General features: G+C 39.2%; 1 protein-coding gene across 4 annotated transcripts in view; it reads right to left on the bottom strand.

Annotated features, from left to right (window-relative positions):
• The window catches only part of LOC121296646 (RNA-binding Raly-like protein), a 76,678-nt gene that overhangs the window by 50,473 nt on the left and 7,250 nt on the right, over positions 1–18,955 (bottom strand). For all 4 annotated transcript variants that reach the window (XR_005947081.1, XM_041222405.1, XM_041222403.1 and 1 more), the window contains exon 2: positions 18,262–18,337. Coding sequence is in view for 3 of the 4 variants with exons in the window: in XM_041222405.1 (XP_041078339.1) it covers positions 18,262–18,337 (76 nt within the window). In the remaining variant the exon portion in view is untranslated. The remainder of the gene's footprint in view (positions 1–18,261; positions 18,338–18,955) is intronic.

The raw sequence follows: 18,955 nt of genomic DNA, 5'->3' as shown, positions 1-18,955 counted from the left end.
CTGGGCAATGCCTTCACTGGATTTAGAAAATTCAAAAAACCACAAAACAAACACCAACCTGCTTCCTCAGCTCCCTTCTCCCAAATGAGAAGCTGAGGCCTCCTTTTATATCAGGTGGCTGGGCGCTGATTGATCGTTAATCAACCTAATCAACTAATCAACCCCAGCCACCTGAACATAATAAACCCAGGCAGGCAGGGGAAGTTAACCCCATCCCTGCCAATTTAAAAGGGCAGAGCTTTGCTCTGCCACAGATGGGTTGTTATTAGCAGAAAGTCAGAACTTTAGATGAACTTCTGAGGTGCGGATCTGTTGCCTGCATTCAAGTTTGTCATGCTGCACATCAAACAAGGCTAAGAAAGTGAAACATTAAGATGCACAATGGTTTGCTCAAACATACTGCTGTAGTTAAGATGTTCTTTATACCTACAGTATGTAGCTGTGATCCAAAAGAATCAGTATAGACAGATGTAAAAATGGTTGGATAGACAGACAGACAGCCAGGTTCTATATATCCAATTATGTTACACTCAAAAACTTGTGCAAAAGAAGGTCCTTAAGTTTCATCACAAATGGGCAATTGGTTCCCTTGATAGATGTAAAAGTGTGACACAGTAAATATTTTTAACTTAGGGGTGGACCATATATATATATATATATATTACACACACACTACCATTCAAAAGTTTGGGGTCACTTAGAAATTTCCTTTTTTTCGAAAGAAAAACACATTTTTTGTCCATTAAAATAACATCAAATTAATCAGAAATACAGCGTAGACATTGATAATGACTATTGTAGCTGGAAACGGCTGATTTGTAATGGAATATCTACATAGGCGTACAGAGGTCCATTATCAGCAACCATCAGTCCTGTGTTCCAATGGCACGTTGTGTTTGCTAATCCAAGTTTATCATTTTAAAAGGCTAATTGATCATTAGAAAACCCTTTTGCGATTATGTTAGCACAGCTGAAAATTGTTGTGCTGATTAAAGAAGCAATAAAACTGGCCTTCTTTACACTAGTTGAGTATCTGGAGCATCAGCAATTGTGGGTTCGATTACAGGCTCAAAATGGCCAGAAACAAAGAACTTTCTTCTGAAACTCATCAGTCTATTCTTGTTCTGAGAAATGAAGGATATTCCATGCGAGAAATTGCCAAGAAACTGAAGATCTCGTACAACGCTGTGTACTACTCCCTTCACAGAACAGCGCAAACTGGCTCTAACCAGAATAGAAAGAGGAGGGGGAGGCCCCAGTGCACAACTGAGCAAGAGGACTGTGATGGAGAGCGAATGAATCCGAATCAAAAATCTCCCTCTCGACCAGTGAGGGCACTGTACAACAGGAGCTGCGGGCTTCCTACTGAATGGTTGGGCAGTTCATCCCGGGGACAGTCGGGAGCCGGCCATTCAGGAAGAGGGCGGCGTTACGGTACCTGGAGTCATCGCCCTAGTACGGTGAGCGAAGTTTCAGTCATGAATTGGAGGAGACGTGATTGAACTAGCTATCGGAGGGGGCGGGGCTTAGGGTATTTTAGGGGGACGTGACGCCGTAATCGGCTCCTTTGTCGTGGTTAATGGGAGGAGACAAGGACGGAATCTTGAATGAAGTGTGGGTTCATTGAGGAGTATTGTGTTTGTTTTGCCAGACGGCTGATACGAAGCTGGAGCTGCAGCAAGAAGCCCGGACCTGAAGGCGCACGAGCACCAGCACTCAGAGCACTGCACCTGCACCAGAGCACCCAGTTTTGAGACGTGTTTTTGTGTTTATTATTGCGGGACTGCAACCCCTTTGTTTTGTAGCTGGTAATACCCATTGCTGGGTAGAACCAGCTTTATTATTTTGGGTCCAGTTTTCACTGGCAATACCCATTGCTGGGTAGAGCCAGCTTTATTATTTGAAACCCGGTTTAAAAAGGGCATTAAAAGAAACCTGACCGGTAGACTTTGTGTTTGTCCTTTGTTGGAGCACCTCAACTCACCTATACACCGGAGCACTACAAACCACTCTGCCACAAGGACGAATACATTAGAGTGTCTAGTTTGAGAAACAGATGCCTCACAGGTCCTCAAATGGCAGCTTCATTAAATAGTACCCGCAAAACACCAGTCTCACCATCAACAGTGAAGAGGCAACTCCGGGATGCTGGCCTTCTAGGCAGAGTTGCAAAGAAAAAGCCATATCTCAGACTGGCCAATAAAAAGAAAAGATTAAGATGGGCAAAAGAACACAGACACTGGACAGAGGAAGAGTGGAAAAAAGTGTTATGGACAGACGAATCTATGTTTGAGGTGTTCTGATCACAAAGAACATTCGTGAGACGCAGACCAAACGAAAAGATGCTGGAGGAGTGCTTGACGCTATCTGCCAAGCATGGTGGAGGCAATGTGATGGTCTGGGGGTGCTTTGGTGGTGGTAAAGTGGGAGATTTGTACAGGGTAAAAGGGATCTTGAAGAAGGAAGGCTTTCACTTCATTTTGCAACGCCATGCCATACCCTGTGGACGGCTCTTGATTGGAGCCAATTTCCTCCTACAACAGGACAATGACCCAAAGCACAGCTCCAAACTATGCAAGAACTATTTAGGGAAGAAGCAGTCAGCTGGTATTCTGTCTATAATGGAGTGGCCAGCACAGTCACCGGATCTCAACCCTATTGAGCTGTTGTGGGAGCAGCTTGACCGGAAGGTACGTAAGAAGTGCCCATCAAGCCAATCCAACTTGTGGGAGGTGCTTCAGGAAGCATGGGGTGAAATCTTTTCAGATTACCTCAACAAACTGACAACTAGAATGCCAAAGATCTGCAAGGCTGTAATTGCTGCAAATGGAGGATTCTTTGACGAAAGCAAAGTTTAAAGGACACAATTATTATTTCAATTAAAAATCATTATTTCTAACCTTGTCTATGACTATATTTCCTATTCATTTTGCTGTATTTCCTATTCAAACTCATTTCATGTATGTTTTCATGGAAAACAAGGAAATTTCTAAGTGACCCCAAACTTTTGAACGGTAATGTATATATATACACATACACACACACTCACACACACACAGTGCCGTGAAAAAGTATTTGCTCCGTCTGAGTTTCTGCATTTTTGCATATTTCTGACACTGAATGTTATCAGATCTTCAACCAAAATCTAATATTAGATAAAAGGGACCCTGAGTGAACAAATAACACAACATTTTGATACTTATTTTATTTGTTTATTAAAGAAAGTTATGCAACACCCAATACCCATGTGAAAAAGTAAATCGTCCCCTTGGACTCAATAACTGGTTACGCCACCTTTACTAGCAATAACTGCAACCAAACACTTCCTGTAGTCTCTCACAGCACCGTGGAGGAATTTTGGCCTGCTCCTTCATGCAGAACTGCTTAAACTCAGTGACATTTGTGGGTTTTCGAGCATAAACTGCTCGTTTCAGGTCCTGCCACAACTTCTCAATGGGGTTTAGGTCTGGACTTTGACTAGGCCATTCCAAAACTTTAAATTTCTTGTTCTTCAACCATTCTGATGTAGACTTGCTTGTGTGTTTCGGATCATTGTCTTGCTGCATGACCCAGCTGCGCTTCAGCTTCAGCTTCAGCTCACGGACGGATGGACTGACATTCTCCTGTAGAATTCTCTGATACAGAGCAGAATTTGTATCTCCTTCAATGATGGCAAGTCGTCCAGGTCCTGATGCAGCAAAGCTTCCCTAAATCATGACACTACCACCGCCATGCTTGACTGTTGGTATGTAGTTCTTACTGTGGAATGCAGTGTTTAATTTTTGACAAGACATAACGGGGCCCATGTTGGCCAAAAAGTTCCACTTTTGACTCGTCTGTCCATAGAACATTGTTCCAGAACTCTGACCTTGGTTTGGTAGAGGCCCAGAGCCTTAGAAATGGCTTGGTAACCCTTTCCAGACCGATAGGCATCAACAACTTTTTTCCGGAGGTCTTCAGGAATTTCTTTTGATCATGGCATGATGTGCCTCAAGAACCTGTGTGCTGACAACTTCACTCTGATGGTAAGGGCCAAAGTTAGTCAGATTTATATTGGGCAGGGCTGGCCTAAATCAGGCCTGATTGTTAACCAAAGTATTCAAACAGCTGAGTTAACTACGGAGGCAATAACTTTTTCACACCTGAAAATTGCATGTTTGATTACCTTGCACACCAATCAAATGAAAGAAGCACCAAACTTTATATACTACTACAAACCACAAAAAGATCTGACCAAATTCAATGTGAAAAATGTGCAAATGTACAAAAATCAGTCAGGGGGTAAATACTTTTTCACTGCCCTATATATATATATATATATATATATATATATATATATATATATATATATAGAGAGAGAGAGAGAGAGAGAGAGAGAGAGAGAGAGAGAGAGAGAGAGAGAGAGAGATTTTTTCTCACAAAGTAATAGTATATTTTTTTTTTTTTTTTTTTTTTTTTTTACTAAAAAGTATATAATTTTAAGGGAAAAAACAGCACAGTACTTTCTTTATGGTGACATTGTCCTACTTTGTACCTCTTTAATACTGTAGGACAGCCCGGTTACACCACAAAAGCACTTTTGTAACTTGATTCCTAAAGTGTGTGTTTTAAAGTATTTTTTATAAGTTTAGAGCATTGGTGCCAGTGTCCCTCCTGGTTTTTGTTCTAACCATACCCTAAATTGGTTAATTGGACCAATTAAACTTCTAATAAGGTCCAGTAAAGTACTTTAGAGTAAAAACAGTTAGAATAAAAACCTGCAGAGACACCGGCCCCCCAGAACAGAGTTGTGCACCACTGGTTTAAAGCTAACATGCTGTACAGAATAAACATTTTACAAATATTTTCTCATACAGTACAGCATATACATTTTAAATTACATTAGTATTAATCTTTCTTTGTTTTGGAAAATGTACAAATCTCTCTGCGAAAATGTAATTGCTCTATAAAAATCCTTATTTGCTTTGAGTGCGAGTGGTCCTGTGAGGAGGTGATTGACAGCCCTGCCATTTGTTCAGCACACCTCACAGACAACTCGCAAGGAAGATATCATTAAGAGGCTGGAGGATGTCCAAGAACACAGCTAGTAAAACAAAAGTTTTTAAAACTCAAAATTCAGCTCGGTATCATCATTTAATTTATTCTTTTTTTTATGATTTTATTTTTTAAATCATCTGTTCCAAAAATGGTATTAGAACAATTTTTACCAACTTTTAACAAGCAACGTCTTCCTTAGGAAGCCTTCATTTCAAGAAACCCGACCAGTTTAGTAGTACACTGCTTACATTTGAGTGGATATATTGAATAAACCGTAATGACATCATCAACATCACTCTAAAACTGCCCTATCTATTCACGTGTTGCTTTGAGCACGGTGTGATAGCACGAACATGACTGGCTGTAGGTGGGTTAATGTATCTGGCGCTTCTTTACTCTATTTTGATTGGCTACAGCTCCAGTCGGCTGAACAGACCGTTGGATTTCAGTATACAGTGTGTGGGTAGAGGTTTCGCCTCATTACCTGTAGAGTAATGAAGTTAGAGCCCTAGTTGGAATGTGTGTGTGTGTGTCCTATTTGTCAGCAGCCAGCACTGATTTTCAATGGAGTAAATTGTGTTTAATGGCATGGAGTGCAGTGTCACAGCCCTCGATGGGACGATGAAGGATGCTTTATGAGGTGTGGGAAGGTGAGGGACTGGCAGGGAGGGTGCGGATCAATAGGGGTGAGCAAGATCAATCACACCTTGTATATCATGGTGTAACCTGGCTGTCAAGCACACCAGGCAATAGACATTCATTACTGAAGGCCCAGGTTCTGTTTTTCTCAATGTGTGCCACCGGAGTCAAATTATAGAGGTTCCATGGAGGGGGCCTCTTTTTTCCTAAGATATATATTAGTATATTGTAGTAGTTGGTGGTATAATTTTTTTCCTCAAATTTTTCTCAAGTTTTAACAATACTTTACAGCTTTCAGTCATTTTGGGTGACAAAAAACTGGACAATAAACAGATAATTACAGCTTTTCATAAACGGGCTAAAACAAGTAATAATATATTGACAGTCATAGTGTAATGGTAATTTACAATATATTGCTATTACATTGTTTAAAATGCTTAGGAACTGCACAAGTTATTTAAAAGGCAATTTCTTTTCTATATGATTATATGAATTAAAAGTGTGACAGTCATTAAACGTTACTTGATTGGTAAACCAATAACAGCCTAGAAATGTTAGCATTAAAGTTAATTTAATTAATTTTGTTAAAATAAAAAAAAATGTAAAAAAACGAAGAACTCATGAATTGTCACTTATCTTCATTCAAACTACACATGGTACTATTTCCCAATCACACTTACGGGTAGCTATAATATGCTACACACTTATTATCATGATTATTATGATTCTCCTTATTAACAACAACAACAACAACAATAATAACAATAAAAAGAATAATTAACACGTACTTTTTGCCCCCACCCCCTCCCCTATATGAAGCCACCTTGATTCTGTAATAAAACTTGACCCTTTTAAATGTGAACGTTTTAGCAACATTTCAGATTGAACCAAATCTAACCCTAACCCTAACCCTGCTCCAGTACTAAGATGCTGATTACAGAGGAACCTGGGGGGAGGGGGGGGGTAGTTTTGAACTGCAGACAGGCTGCAGGCGGCCTGCTTTCCACAGCGCTGGTTTGATAAGTTTCCCTGTCAAATATTCCCAGCTCTGCAATATTTTTTGATAAGGTCCGTTGCTAGTTTTCCCCCAGTCCCTGGCAGAGAGATCAATTTGAGATTGATTCTTAATGCCTGGAAGGGGGGAATCGTTAGATCAATTTGAGATTGATTTTTTACTGCCTGAAGCCAGTTGCACCCTGCTCTGTTTTTCTCCGATAGCGATTTGAACAAAGAAAGAGAAAAATGACTATAAAAACAAGTTTCCAATTCCACATACAGATAAACACAAGTCTGGGAAGATACTCTTCTGTTTGTTTCTACAGTAAATGCTTAAGGTAGCCTGTAGTGACCAGCTAGTCTATCAAAGAGTTTGATTTTTATTAATTAAACAGACACTTTATGTAGCCACAAATATCCAGTCTTCTTGGTGACAGGTTAATTAAAACAGTTTACAAAACAAATCTTTTTCTCCATAAGGTTAAAGAAAGTTCTCAGTTTCCACACCTTGCTCTCTGGAGTTCTTTGGAACACTTTTTGGTTCATTTCACCTCAGCAGTGTCTTCTATGTGAAAGCTTGTCACTCAATATGGGAAACAGCTGGTTGGTTTATAACAGGGGAAAAGCCATTGTAAAGGTGGGGACTCTCTGGGTGAAATGAACAAGGAAGTGCAACACTGTCTTATAGCATGGCTTGCAAACACAGCATTATTTAACATAGTGTAATATCAGACATGTGTTTACATGAAAATACAGGTTCACTATAATGCGTCTCTTCCAAAATGCACTTGAGACCTATGTAATGAATACAAGTACACAGCAGGTATATATGTGTGTGTGTATATACATACAGTGCTTTGCAAAAGTATTCAGACCCCTGACCAATTCTCTCATATTACCGAATTACAAATGGTACATTGAAATTTCGTTCTGTTTGATATTTTATTTTTAAACACTGAAACTCAGAATCAATTATTGTAAGGTGACATTGGTTTTATGTTGGGAAATATTTTTTAAGAAAAATAAAAAACTGAAATATCTTGCTTGCATAAGTATTCAACCCCCACACATTAATATTTGGTAGAGCCACCTTTCGCTGCAATAACAGCTTTAAGTCTTTTGGGGTAAGTATGTACCAGCTTTGCACACAGTGTCGGAGTGATTTTGGCCCATTCTTCTTGGCAGATTTGCTCCAGGTTGTTCAGGTTGGTTGGACGACGCTTGTGGACCGCAATTTTCAAATAGTGCCACAGACTCTCAATGGGATTGAGATCAGGACTTTGACTGGGCCACTGTAGGTCATTCACCTTTTTGTTCTTGAGCAACTCCAGTGTGGCTTTGGCCTTGTGCTTGTGATCATTGTCCTGCTGAAAGGTGAATTTCCTCCCAAGATTCAGTTTTTTAGCGGACTGAAGCAGATTCTCTTGCAGTATTTTCCTGTATTTTGCTCCATCCATTCTTCCTTCAATTGTAACAAGATGCCCAGTCCCTGCTGATGAGAAGCATCTCCACAGCATGATGCTGCCACCACCATACTTCACTGTAGGGATGGTGTGTCTTGAGGCATGGGCAGTGTTAGGTTTGCGCCACGCATTGCGCTTTGAGTTTGGGCCAAAAAGCTCTATCTTGGTCTCATCTGACCACAAAACCTTTTCCCACATCGCAGCTGGGTCACTCTCATGCTTTCTGGCAAACTCCAGAAGTGCTTTCAGATGGTACTTTTTGGGTAATGGCTTCTTTCTTGCCACCCTCCCATACAGGCCAGTGTTATGCAGAGCTCTTGATATGGTTGACTGGTGCACCGTTACTCCACTCCCAGCCACTGAATTCTGTAGCTCCTTCAAAGTAATTGTTGGCCTCTCTCACAAGTCTCCTTCTTGTTTGAGCGCTGAGTTTTGAGGGATGGCCTTTTCTTGGCAGTGCCTGGGTGGTATCCTGATTCCACTTCCTGATTATTGATCCAACTGTGCTCACTGGGATATCCAAACACTTGGATATTATTTTGTACCCTTTCCCTAATCTATGCATTTGTATTACTTTATCTCTAACTTCTGTAGAATTCTCTTTGGTCTTCATTTTCCTTCAGATTCACAGCCTTACCAATGATGGATTTATCCAGAAAATGTGACAGCAACTTTAATGGTTCACAGGTGGAGGCCAATGGTAAGGTAACTGTGTCCTCGTTAGGGCAATTTCTTTCATCGGTGCAAACTGGGAGCTTCCACAGCACAGGGGTTGAATACTTATGCAAGCAAGATATTTCAGTTTTTTATTTTTCTTAAAAATATTTCCCAACATAAAACCAATGTCACCTTACAATAATTGATTTTGAGTTTCAGTGTTTAAAAATAAAATATCGAACAGAACGAAATTTCAATGTACCATTCGTAATTCAGTAATATGAGAGAATTGGTCAGGGGTCTGAATACTTTTGCAAGGCACTGTGTAGATATATATATATATATATATATATATATATATATATATATATATATATATATATATATATATATATATATATATATATATATATATATATAGTGTGTGTGATAAATTGGCTACCAGCCCTTTAAGAAAATTGCTGACACACATAAGAAATACAACCCCCAGGATCCTTAGCTCCGGCTAGAGTAAACGGCGGGGTAACCTGGGGACAAAAGGAGGAAGTCAGTGGAACAAATGGTGGTGGTTTGGCATGGTAAAACCTGCTGTGTGGCAAACAAAGAAAACTCTGGACCTTTGAGTTGGAACAACTACATATAGGGTTATGTGACACCTCCACAAAAGTATTTGTGTATTTTGTGTAAGGAAGTGTGTTAAGAGTTATATTTTAGCAGCGAGTGAGTGTAAACGCTGCAATTTGAAACAAAGCCGAAAGCGCTCTTTATATGGGCAGGTGCTTGAGTAGGGATTTGGACTGTGTGTGTTTTACAAACCTTGCATTTGTTTTACCCGTGTCTAGGACTTTATTACCCTTGGGTGCGGGACTGGGTTCGCCTGTGCGACAAAAGAAACCCAGGAACGGTACTGAGATGACCCGGTGTGTAAACGAGGAGATACAAAGACGCCAGCAAGAGTGGTGTGAAAAAAGTCACTTTATTAAACAAACTACTGGTTCCCACCAGTACAGACCCACAGGGACTGTTGATTAGCACAACAAGGGACTGCAGTACCCATGAGTTTCCCACGGGGGCAGTGTCAGAACCGCTTTCTGACCCTTGCCTTGCGGATCCTCCAAGTACCAAAAGGGGGCGCCACGGTGCAACCAACTTACTTGTAATGTACCACCACCTGTGAATCCCTGTGGCTCCAGCAGAGGGCAACCCATACCTACCTGTTCTTCCTTGTGAATCACCACACTGCAGTATACTATTCCAATAACTTACCTGCATGACTTGAACACCTCAAAAAAAAGAAAGGAAATGAACTGTGAGTAAAAGCAGAACATTCCTCAACCCAGAAATCTATAGACTGTGGGGGTCTGGGAGTTTTACTTACCAGTGGGACTCCGGGTGTTGTATCCACCGGTCTGTACCATTTGTTTTGTAGATTTATTCATTTAGTTAAGGAATTAAAGTGAGCCAGGTTACACCCAATGAGTGTTTATTTATCTGCGTTTTATTTTGTTTTACTGTGTACTTCCTGTCAGGCTAAAAGCTCACTCATATATATATATATATCTAGTGATATATCTATATATATATATATATATATATATATATATATATATATATATATATATATATATATAGATATATATATATATATATATATATATATATATATATATATCTATATATATATATATATAATATATATATATATATATATATATATGTATATATATATATATATATATATATATATATATATATATATATATATATATTATATAATATATATAGATATATAGATATAATATAATTAGATATATTATATATATATTAATTTTTTTTCTTTTTCCCACATTGTTGTTAATAAAACAATATGTAAAACACAATCAGTGTTTTACAAAGGTGTGCAGTACATCTGCATCGTCTACCTTTTGCTAAACAAACTCTCAGAGACAGAAATGGGATTCGTATAAGCTTAATGAGTGAGCACGTTTTCCTATTTTAGCATTTTCATGGTTTGGAACAATGTACAATTAGTAGGACCGCTACACATCCGATTAGCAGAAACTAGATTACTGCACAGCAGGGATCAGCGTTCTGTGGGCACTCTTGGAATTCATCAGTAATTTCAATCAGTGGATTATTACAGAGGCTCAGCGGGAAACTTCACCCTCTTGGTGAGAGAGCAGTCGAATACTGAAATCCCACTTACCCCTAAAACCTCTCCAGAATCCCCCGCCAAAGCAAACACATAATTTTTTTGCAATTTTCAAAAACCTGCCAGCCACCTGTGGTGCATTCAGCATTGCCAATTTAGCAAACGTCTTTCCAAATTAAGCAACTTCTGCTAAATCCTCACTAGAGTTACTAGATAAGAGTTACAGAACATCCTGCAGTGTTTACAAGAAACGTATTGTGGTAAAAATAAAAAGATAGATTTCCGTCTCTTAAATTGTTTAAAACACAGTCAGTCATAAATCACCTGGGCCAAAGGTGCATCACGGATAAAAAAAAAAGCAGGGGCCACTAGACTAATGTTAGACCAAATAGACCTTTAAATAAAAGACCCTTTTGTTGCAAACACAAGGGCATCTCTTACTGCAAGTAGCATTCTATAAAAAGGACAATGTAAAGCACCTGACTTTCTTCTGAGCTTCTATTACTACAGCTGAGGTATGACATACAGGAGGGTAAAATCACAAATCTGCATATCCTTCCACTGTAGTAACATAAACATTAACCCTTTAACTATCACTTAAAGTAGGCATCTAAGAAACAAAACAGCTATATTATCTTGTTCATAATTCACAGAAAAAAAAACTTGGCAAGAAATACATTTTTTGCCAAATAAAACAATTAAACCCTGGCATAGCTTTCTCAACCACCTAGCTGAAAACAGACAAAGGTTTAAAAGGACTCAGCAAGAACAGTGCATGCTTTCTGTTGCTGTTCTGCTGCTGGGAATGCTCTTCATTTAAACTGTAATAATACCTGCAGGAATATATGTGCTGACGTATATTCCTACCCAAACGACTTGCCTTAAAAATGGCACATGTGCCGACTTTAAAAAATCGATTAACAGCCAGATTGACTTAATGAGCCTTTCTTTTTACTTCAGCAATGTGTTGCACACTTAAAATATTTGAAGTCAAAGTTTGTGTTGAAAGTCATATTTCTAACACTAAAACAATAAGGAGAAACACACTCTTACTGCACTCTTGTTCCTGCGTCTTCCAATGAATGCTAAGTGTATTTTACTGTCACTTTCTTCAAGCAATACAAACAAACAGGATTATTTTACATCTCAATTGAATACCAATTTAATTTCCAATCTATACTCTGCAAACACAGTAAACCAAACATTTTTTTTGAATGTATAGCTAAAAACACATATTTTAATAAATCCTACATAGTTAATGTCGTTATCCATGTCTTTAGAATTTGTGTCAGTTGGTATTCTACCATGCATGAGATGATACTGATGAGATGTACTGGAATATTCTGAAATCTGGATTTTGATTGGTTGAGAGTGGCTTCATAATGTATAGTTCTTAAAGCCAAGTAGAAAAAAACTTGTTGTCTTGACTTGGCGTACATGGTGCTAACAAAGCCATTCCAGCAAATCCTACCAAATATTTATTGCCAAAACTTAATTCATTCATTCATTCATTTATATATATATTATGTTTTAGTCAGGTGTGCAAAAATGCTGTAAAGTAAGAATGCTTTCAAAAATAGACATGTTAATAGATTGTATTTATCAATTAACTAAATGCAAAGTGAGTGAACAGAAGAAAAATCTAAATCCAATCCATATTTGGTGTGACCACCACCGTTTGCCTTCAAAACAGCATCAATTCTTCTAGGTACACTTGCACACAGTTTTTGAAGGAACTTGGCAGATAGGTTAGCCCAAACATCTTGGAGAACTACCACAGATCTGTTGTGGATTTAGGGGGCCTGAGTTGCTTCTCTCTCTTCATGTAATCCCAGACAGGCTCGATGATGTTGAGATCAGGGCTCTGTGGGGGCCATGCCATCACTTCCAGGACTCCTTGTTCTTCTTTACGCTGAAGATAGTTCTTAATGACTTTCGCTGTATTTTTGGGGTCGTTGTCATGCTGCAGAATAAATTTCGGGCCAATCAGATGCCTCCCTGATGGTATTGCATGATGGATAAGTATCTGCCTGTACTTCTCAGCATTGAGGAGACCATTAATTTTGACCAAATCCCCAACTCCCTTTGCAGAAATGCAGCCCCAAACTTGCAAGGAACCTCCACCATGCTTCACAGTTGCCTGCAGACACTCATTCGTGTACCGCTCTGCAGCCCTTTTACAGCCAAATATTTTAAATTTTGACTCATCAGTCCAGAGCACCTGCTGCCATTTTTCTGCACCCCAGTTCCTGTGTTTTCGTGCATAGTTGAGTCGCTTGGCCTTGTTTCCACGTTGGAGGTATGGCTTTTTGGCCGCAAGTCTTCCATGAAGGCCACCTGACCAGACTACTCCAGCCAGTAGGTGGGTGTACCAGGGTCCCACTGTTTTCTGCCAATTATGAGCTAATGGCATTGCTGGACATCTTCCGATTATGAAGGGAAGTAAGCATGATGTGTCTTTCATCTGCTGAAGTTTCCTTGGCCGATCACTGCGTCTACGGTCCTCAACATTACCTGTTTCTTTGTGCTTCTTCAAAAGAGCTTGGACAGCATATCTGGAAATCCCTGTCTACCTTGAAATTTCTGCCTGGGAGAGACCTTGCTGATGCAGTATAACTACCTTGTGTCTTGTTGCTGTGCTCAGTCTTGCCATGGTGTATGACTTTTGACAGTAAACTGTCTTCAGCAACCTCACCTTGTTAGCTGAGTTTGGCTGTTCCTCACGCAGTTTTATTCCTCCTACACAGCTGTTTCTGTTGCGGTTAATGATTGTGTTTCAACCTACATACTGAATTGATGATCATTAGCACCTGTTTGGTATAATTGTTTAATCATACACCCGACTATATGCCTACAAAATCCCTGACTGTGTGCAAGTGTACCTAGAAGAATTGATGCTGTTTTGAAGGCAAAGGGTAGTCACACCAAATATTGATTTGATGTAGATTTTTCTTCTGTTCACTCAATTTGCATTTTGTTAATTGGTAAATATAAACTATTAACATGTCTATTTTTGAACGCATTCTTATTTTACATTTTTTCACACCTGCCTAAAACTTTTGCATAGTACTGTGTGTGTGTGTGTGTGTGTGTGTGTGATATATATATATAGCTGGTAAAGGTAAATTTGATTTTTTTTTTAAAGGCAATTCATTTGAAGCAATGTTTTTTATTAAAACTTCCTTACAGTCTTCAATGGTGTACTCAACACTGAAAGTGTTTTCCCTACAAGGACTCCCAGAAGCAACTCGCATGTCAAATGCATTCCTTCACCGGGAAGTACAGCATGGAAAAGAGTGAAAGATATATTTGAGTTTTGCTGCTTACAAATGGTATGAAAAAATGCCCATTAAAAATCAATTACATGTTCTACATAATGTGTGTCTCCTTCACACAAGGCACTGCGAGATCTACAAAGTGATGGGAATACCAAGATCAGAGTTACTTCTTAGCTGTCTGTAAAGCCTTGAATTGATTTTCAACATGTGGCACAATCTTTTCAGTCTAGTGAGACGGAGGGGCAAGACTGTGAATACTGTTCCCGTATGCAATATAGTGATATTTTTATCCACACATCCAAGGGGAATTCAGTTCCCACCCACTGTTCTCAGCATTTCTTTTATATCATTATCATTCAAACACCTGCCAGCCACTACTGGTATAATTCAGCCCACAAGGTCAAGATGCAATGGGCCAGTGTCAAGGAAGAAAACACATATCACACCATCCACAGCTCATGCAGCTGTCAAAATCCCAACTAAACAAGATTTCCATGAAACAGCCCGGGCATCAAATGTGCTTGATGCTACTGATTGCTCTCTTATTATACTTGTTGAAGACTAGTGCAAGACTGATAAATACATGTTGAGCAAGAGAAAATCTTTTGAAACTGACAATGGAAGATGAAGACTTTCCAGATGGGAGAGTTTTTTTTAGACAGATTCAATGCTTGTGTATTAAACGAACTTGCACAGGGAAAGCTCTGTGCAGTGATGTTTAAAAAAAACATTGCCTCAGATTAAGCATGCAATTTTTTATGATATGCTAAATTTATACAAATCTGTCGTGGTATATATTATAATTTTGTGAATTACAAAATGTACAAATCTGAGTTATAAATCAAGGTTCTGATTTATAAATTCAGATTTATGCTCACTTATTTTAAAATCAAAGAGACTATACTGTGAAATGTAAAACAGATTGCAAATGTGTGGTAAAGCCTAGGTTATCATTGTAAAACTCAAAGGAGGTACGTTAAAGCACATACAAATATTTTAAAAAATGGCAAACAATGGTAAGTTATGGTAAATGTATAGTTTGGGAAAAACATGGGAATACTGCAAAATTATAGTAGTAAACTGTTCTAAGGGGAGGAATGCCTATTGTCGAGGAATTTAATTTGACAATACTGGTGTTTAGAAATAAAATCTGTAAATGATAAACTAGCCGATATGGAAATCCTAACAACAATGTTCTGTCTAAAAAGCTTGCCTCTCTGGTCGCTTCTGTATTAAACTACAGAATCTCAGGTGTGTTAAAGATATAAAGAAATATGCATTAGTGCTCCCAGATTAAGTAGAAATCCTTACTGGAAGATCAGTAACTGAGGAGAAAGAGAGAGCTAACAGCTTTGAAATCTTCAGCCTACTCTGTGTCTGCTTGTTGTATCATAACAACAGCCCACTGCAGGCAGCAAATCTGAATGCAAGACGGTATTAGAAACAGTAAAGCAAGAGAGAACAACAAGGCTGGTTGCTGTTACTGCCACAATGTGGGTGGACTTGCTCTGCATTAGTTGGTACCTCTTGCCAGGAGGGAATCCCTGGAGACTGAAGCAGGTGGTTACAGAGTGAGCTGCAGGTGGCTGCTTGTTTTTCTCAGCCCCTACCCTCACAGTGCTATCATTAGCTTGGACTGCTTCAGCTCTCACCTCCCCATGAGCTATGACCTTCAAGTTAAGTGGCTGCTGGATTCTGCCACTGCCCATAGCTACAGCATTAGATCATTGATTGAGAGCGTCTAGGGAGGTTGGGAGATGAGGGCTGGTCATTGGGGAGATGGCTGTGTGGCAAAATGCATAGAGCTGAGGTACTGAGAGACAATAGGGCCTAGTTGTTAGGGCTGAGGGACTGGGAGTAGACAGTGTGGCCTAGTCGATAGGGCTGAGGTACTGGGAGTAGACAGTGTGGCCTAGTCATTATAGCTGAGGGACTGGGTCGAAGACAGTGGCCTAGTCATTAGGGCTGAGGGAGAGAGAGTGGCCTAGTGGTTAGAGCTGAGCTACTGGGAGGGAGGCAGTGGCATTGCATACAGATGCAGGACTGGAACAGAGGCAGTCTGACCTAATTGTAAGAGCTTAGAGTAGGAGGCAGGCAGTTGAGCTACAGCAGGGGTGTGCAATTTCTGAAAAAAATTGTTATGCAAAGGACATAATGCTAGGAAAATCTATTTGCCCCCTCCCCGTAGCACACAAAAAAGTATCTAACCTAGATCTAACCTTGTAGCTTGACGGGTTCTTCAAGAAATTCTTCAAGATACACAAATAGCTCCCTGGGACTCCATCTCATCTCAACAAATTTATAACATGCTTGAAGGAAATGTTCCTTTCAGTGCAGTTTGGAACACATTTGCTAGTAAATTTAAGTAACACACTAAGAGTACAACTATAATAAGCAATACTTGGGAGTTATTAAAATATAAAAATAGATTCTGCCTGTTTTTCCTCCCCACTCTTTCACCTCCTGATGTACAGGTGTTTTAGTTTGGTGCATCAGACACAAATTCATTGCTACTATTGCTGCTTTGTGGAATTCTGATTTTTCTTGATGTTCTTTCAGTTTTGTAACTCCTGAACCCCAGATTTTTAAAGGACTTGTGTATAACTTGTCAAGTTTCTCTGCATGTTTTACTGTTTTTCTACCAAAATGCAGCAATATGTACAGTAGGCTCCATCAAATTCTGCAGACACAGTATGTTTCTGATTTTGTTTATTTCTATTATATACTTATTTTTTTTAAACAGGGTATATATAACATTTTACAGCTATTTTTCCTCATCTAACATCTTGTCTTAGGATGGAAACATTCTTTCCCTGCACTACTCTCACTGAAAAAGAAATACATAAATACATTAATACATAAACAAATTGCAATGAGATTTACATTCTGTATTTTATTTTAAAAATAAAATATTGTACAGACAATCTCATATATAAGCATTTCATTTCTATTATCATAAACATGTAATTCTTAATGTTTCAATAGTTTCCAATAAATGAGTAATATACTAAAAAAATATATAATCGGATGGCTCAGCCAATTAGTGATTAAAACAAAACAATTTTAAACACACAAACAAAAAAGTTCACACACTACCTTTCCCACAACCACACAGGTCTCTTCACTGTGACAGCCTCTCTCTTCACACAGACTAGAAACTGCCCTGAACGAACATTTCTCCCAGGTTATTAACCTTAGAGCCAGTTGTACCTCCTCCTGGCTCGCTCCCGTGGCATTCTGGGAAATGTAGTGTCCCCACTACCTCTCATCCCCCTAATCTATATATATATATATATATATATATATATATATATATATATATATATATATACATATACACACACACACACACACACACACACACACACACACACACACACACACACACACACTGTGCAAGACACAGTTTTACAAATCAAAAGGGTTTACACTACCTTTCTTTTTATACACTTGAGCACACTATCAAGCAGGCTTCTGCACAGACCAGCAGCCTCGAGCAGACTTTCTTCCTTTCTTTATATACTGTGCACCTGGCTCTAATTTACAATGATCACCAGGTGCAGGGGATAATTAATAATAAAACAATTAACCAAATACCTGTTTCATGCAGGGAGGATGTTAACCCCCTCCGTGTTGTGTTACAATATATAATTTGTATTACAGAAACTTGCATTGCTCTCTAGAAATATACCTGGAGTGTCTTTCTAGCAACACAACGAACATAGGGAAAATAAATAAATAAAAACTACTTGTCCAACAGGCAAAGTACAACAGCAAAACTTGTCCGTCGTACAAATCTTGTTGTCCCGGGCATCAGGCGGTACGAAATGCACACCCCTGTAGAGGTTACGGCTAAGGGATTGGTAAGGAAACAGTGGTCTAGTGGTTAGAGCTGAGGGACTAGAAGGCAGTGTGGCTAGTGGTCAGTGCAAAAGGCTGGCAGGAGATTTTTTTTTTTTAAATAAAGCACAAGAAAGTAGGATTAAAGCTTAGGTCTGTGTGTGGGCCCACTAACCGCTAGATAAGTGATCAGACTCACCCGTACACAGTACTGCCTGGTCGCTTATGTCCAGCCTTGGGTCTGTTGGTCTTGAATTCCCCAGCCATGCTTATACCTGAAATAGAAGAAGCCTCCATTAGAGAGCTATGTGATCTTGCATTGCTTCTGTGGTTAACTATTCCAAAGACAGTGTGTGAAGTCTGAGGTACATGTGCTGTAGTTCCAACGTCCCCAATAGTCTAGCTGCAATTAGACCATGTTACCTAATGCCTACAGCAAATACTCAAGGGCCAGCAGTTTATCTTTAAATTAATGCTTTTTTTTTTTTTTTTTAAACAAGCAAAGAACTAAAAGTTTCTCAGTGCAATAACAAGGGGGTCAGTGATAATAAAGCTAGTAAATCTCAAAGAAAAAGGTCCCTATGGTGATAGTCAACATTCTTCGTGCCTCTGTCTAAGTCTCATTGTTCTGCATTGAATAGTTTTACCATACCAGCAGTAAAATAGGTCAAGTGACTTTGCAATTATGCTGTACTACATGGACCGCTATACAGGCTACTCTAGGAAATCATCATATACAGTATAGAGTAGGGTCTCTGGTTGTAAAGCTTTGCTGCAATGTTAGCCTCGGATAGTGTTTACATTTCGGATTGAAGGCTCCCGTCTACTAAATTAATTGGAACCCTCTGTTTATACCCATTCTGAGCATTCAGATGTTTTCTATGTTTGTCGCT

The sequence above is a fragment of the Polyodon spathula genome, chromosome 21, assembly GCF_017654505.1.
Source record: "Polyodon spathula isolate WHYD16114869_AA chromosome 21, ASM1765450v1, whole genome shotgun sequence".
NCBI classification, from domain to species: Eukaryota; Metazoa; Chordata; class Actinopteri; order Acipenseriformes; family Polyodontidae; genus Polyodon; species Polyodon spathula.
The sequence above is the reverse complement of the archived record's forward strand: the minus strand, read 5'-3'. Positions and strand labels throughout refer to the sequence as shown.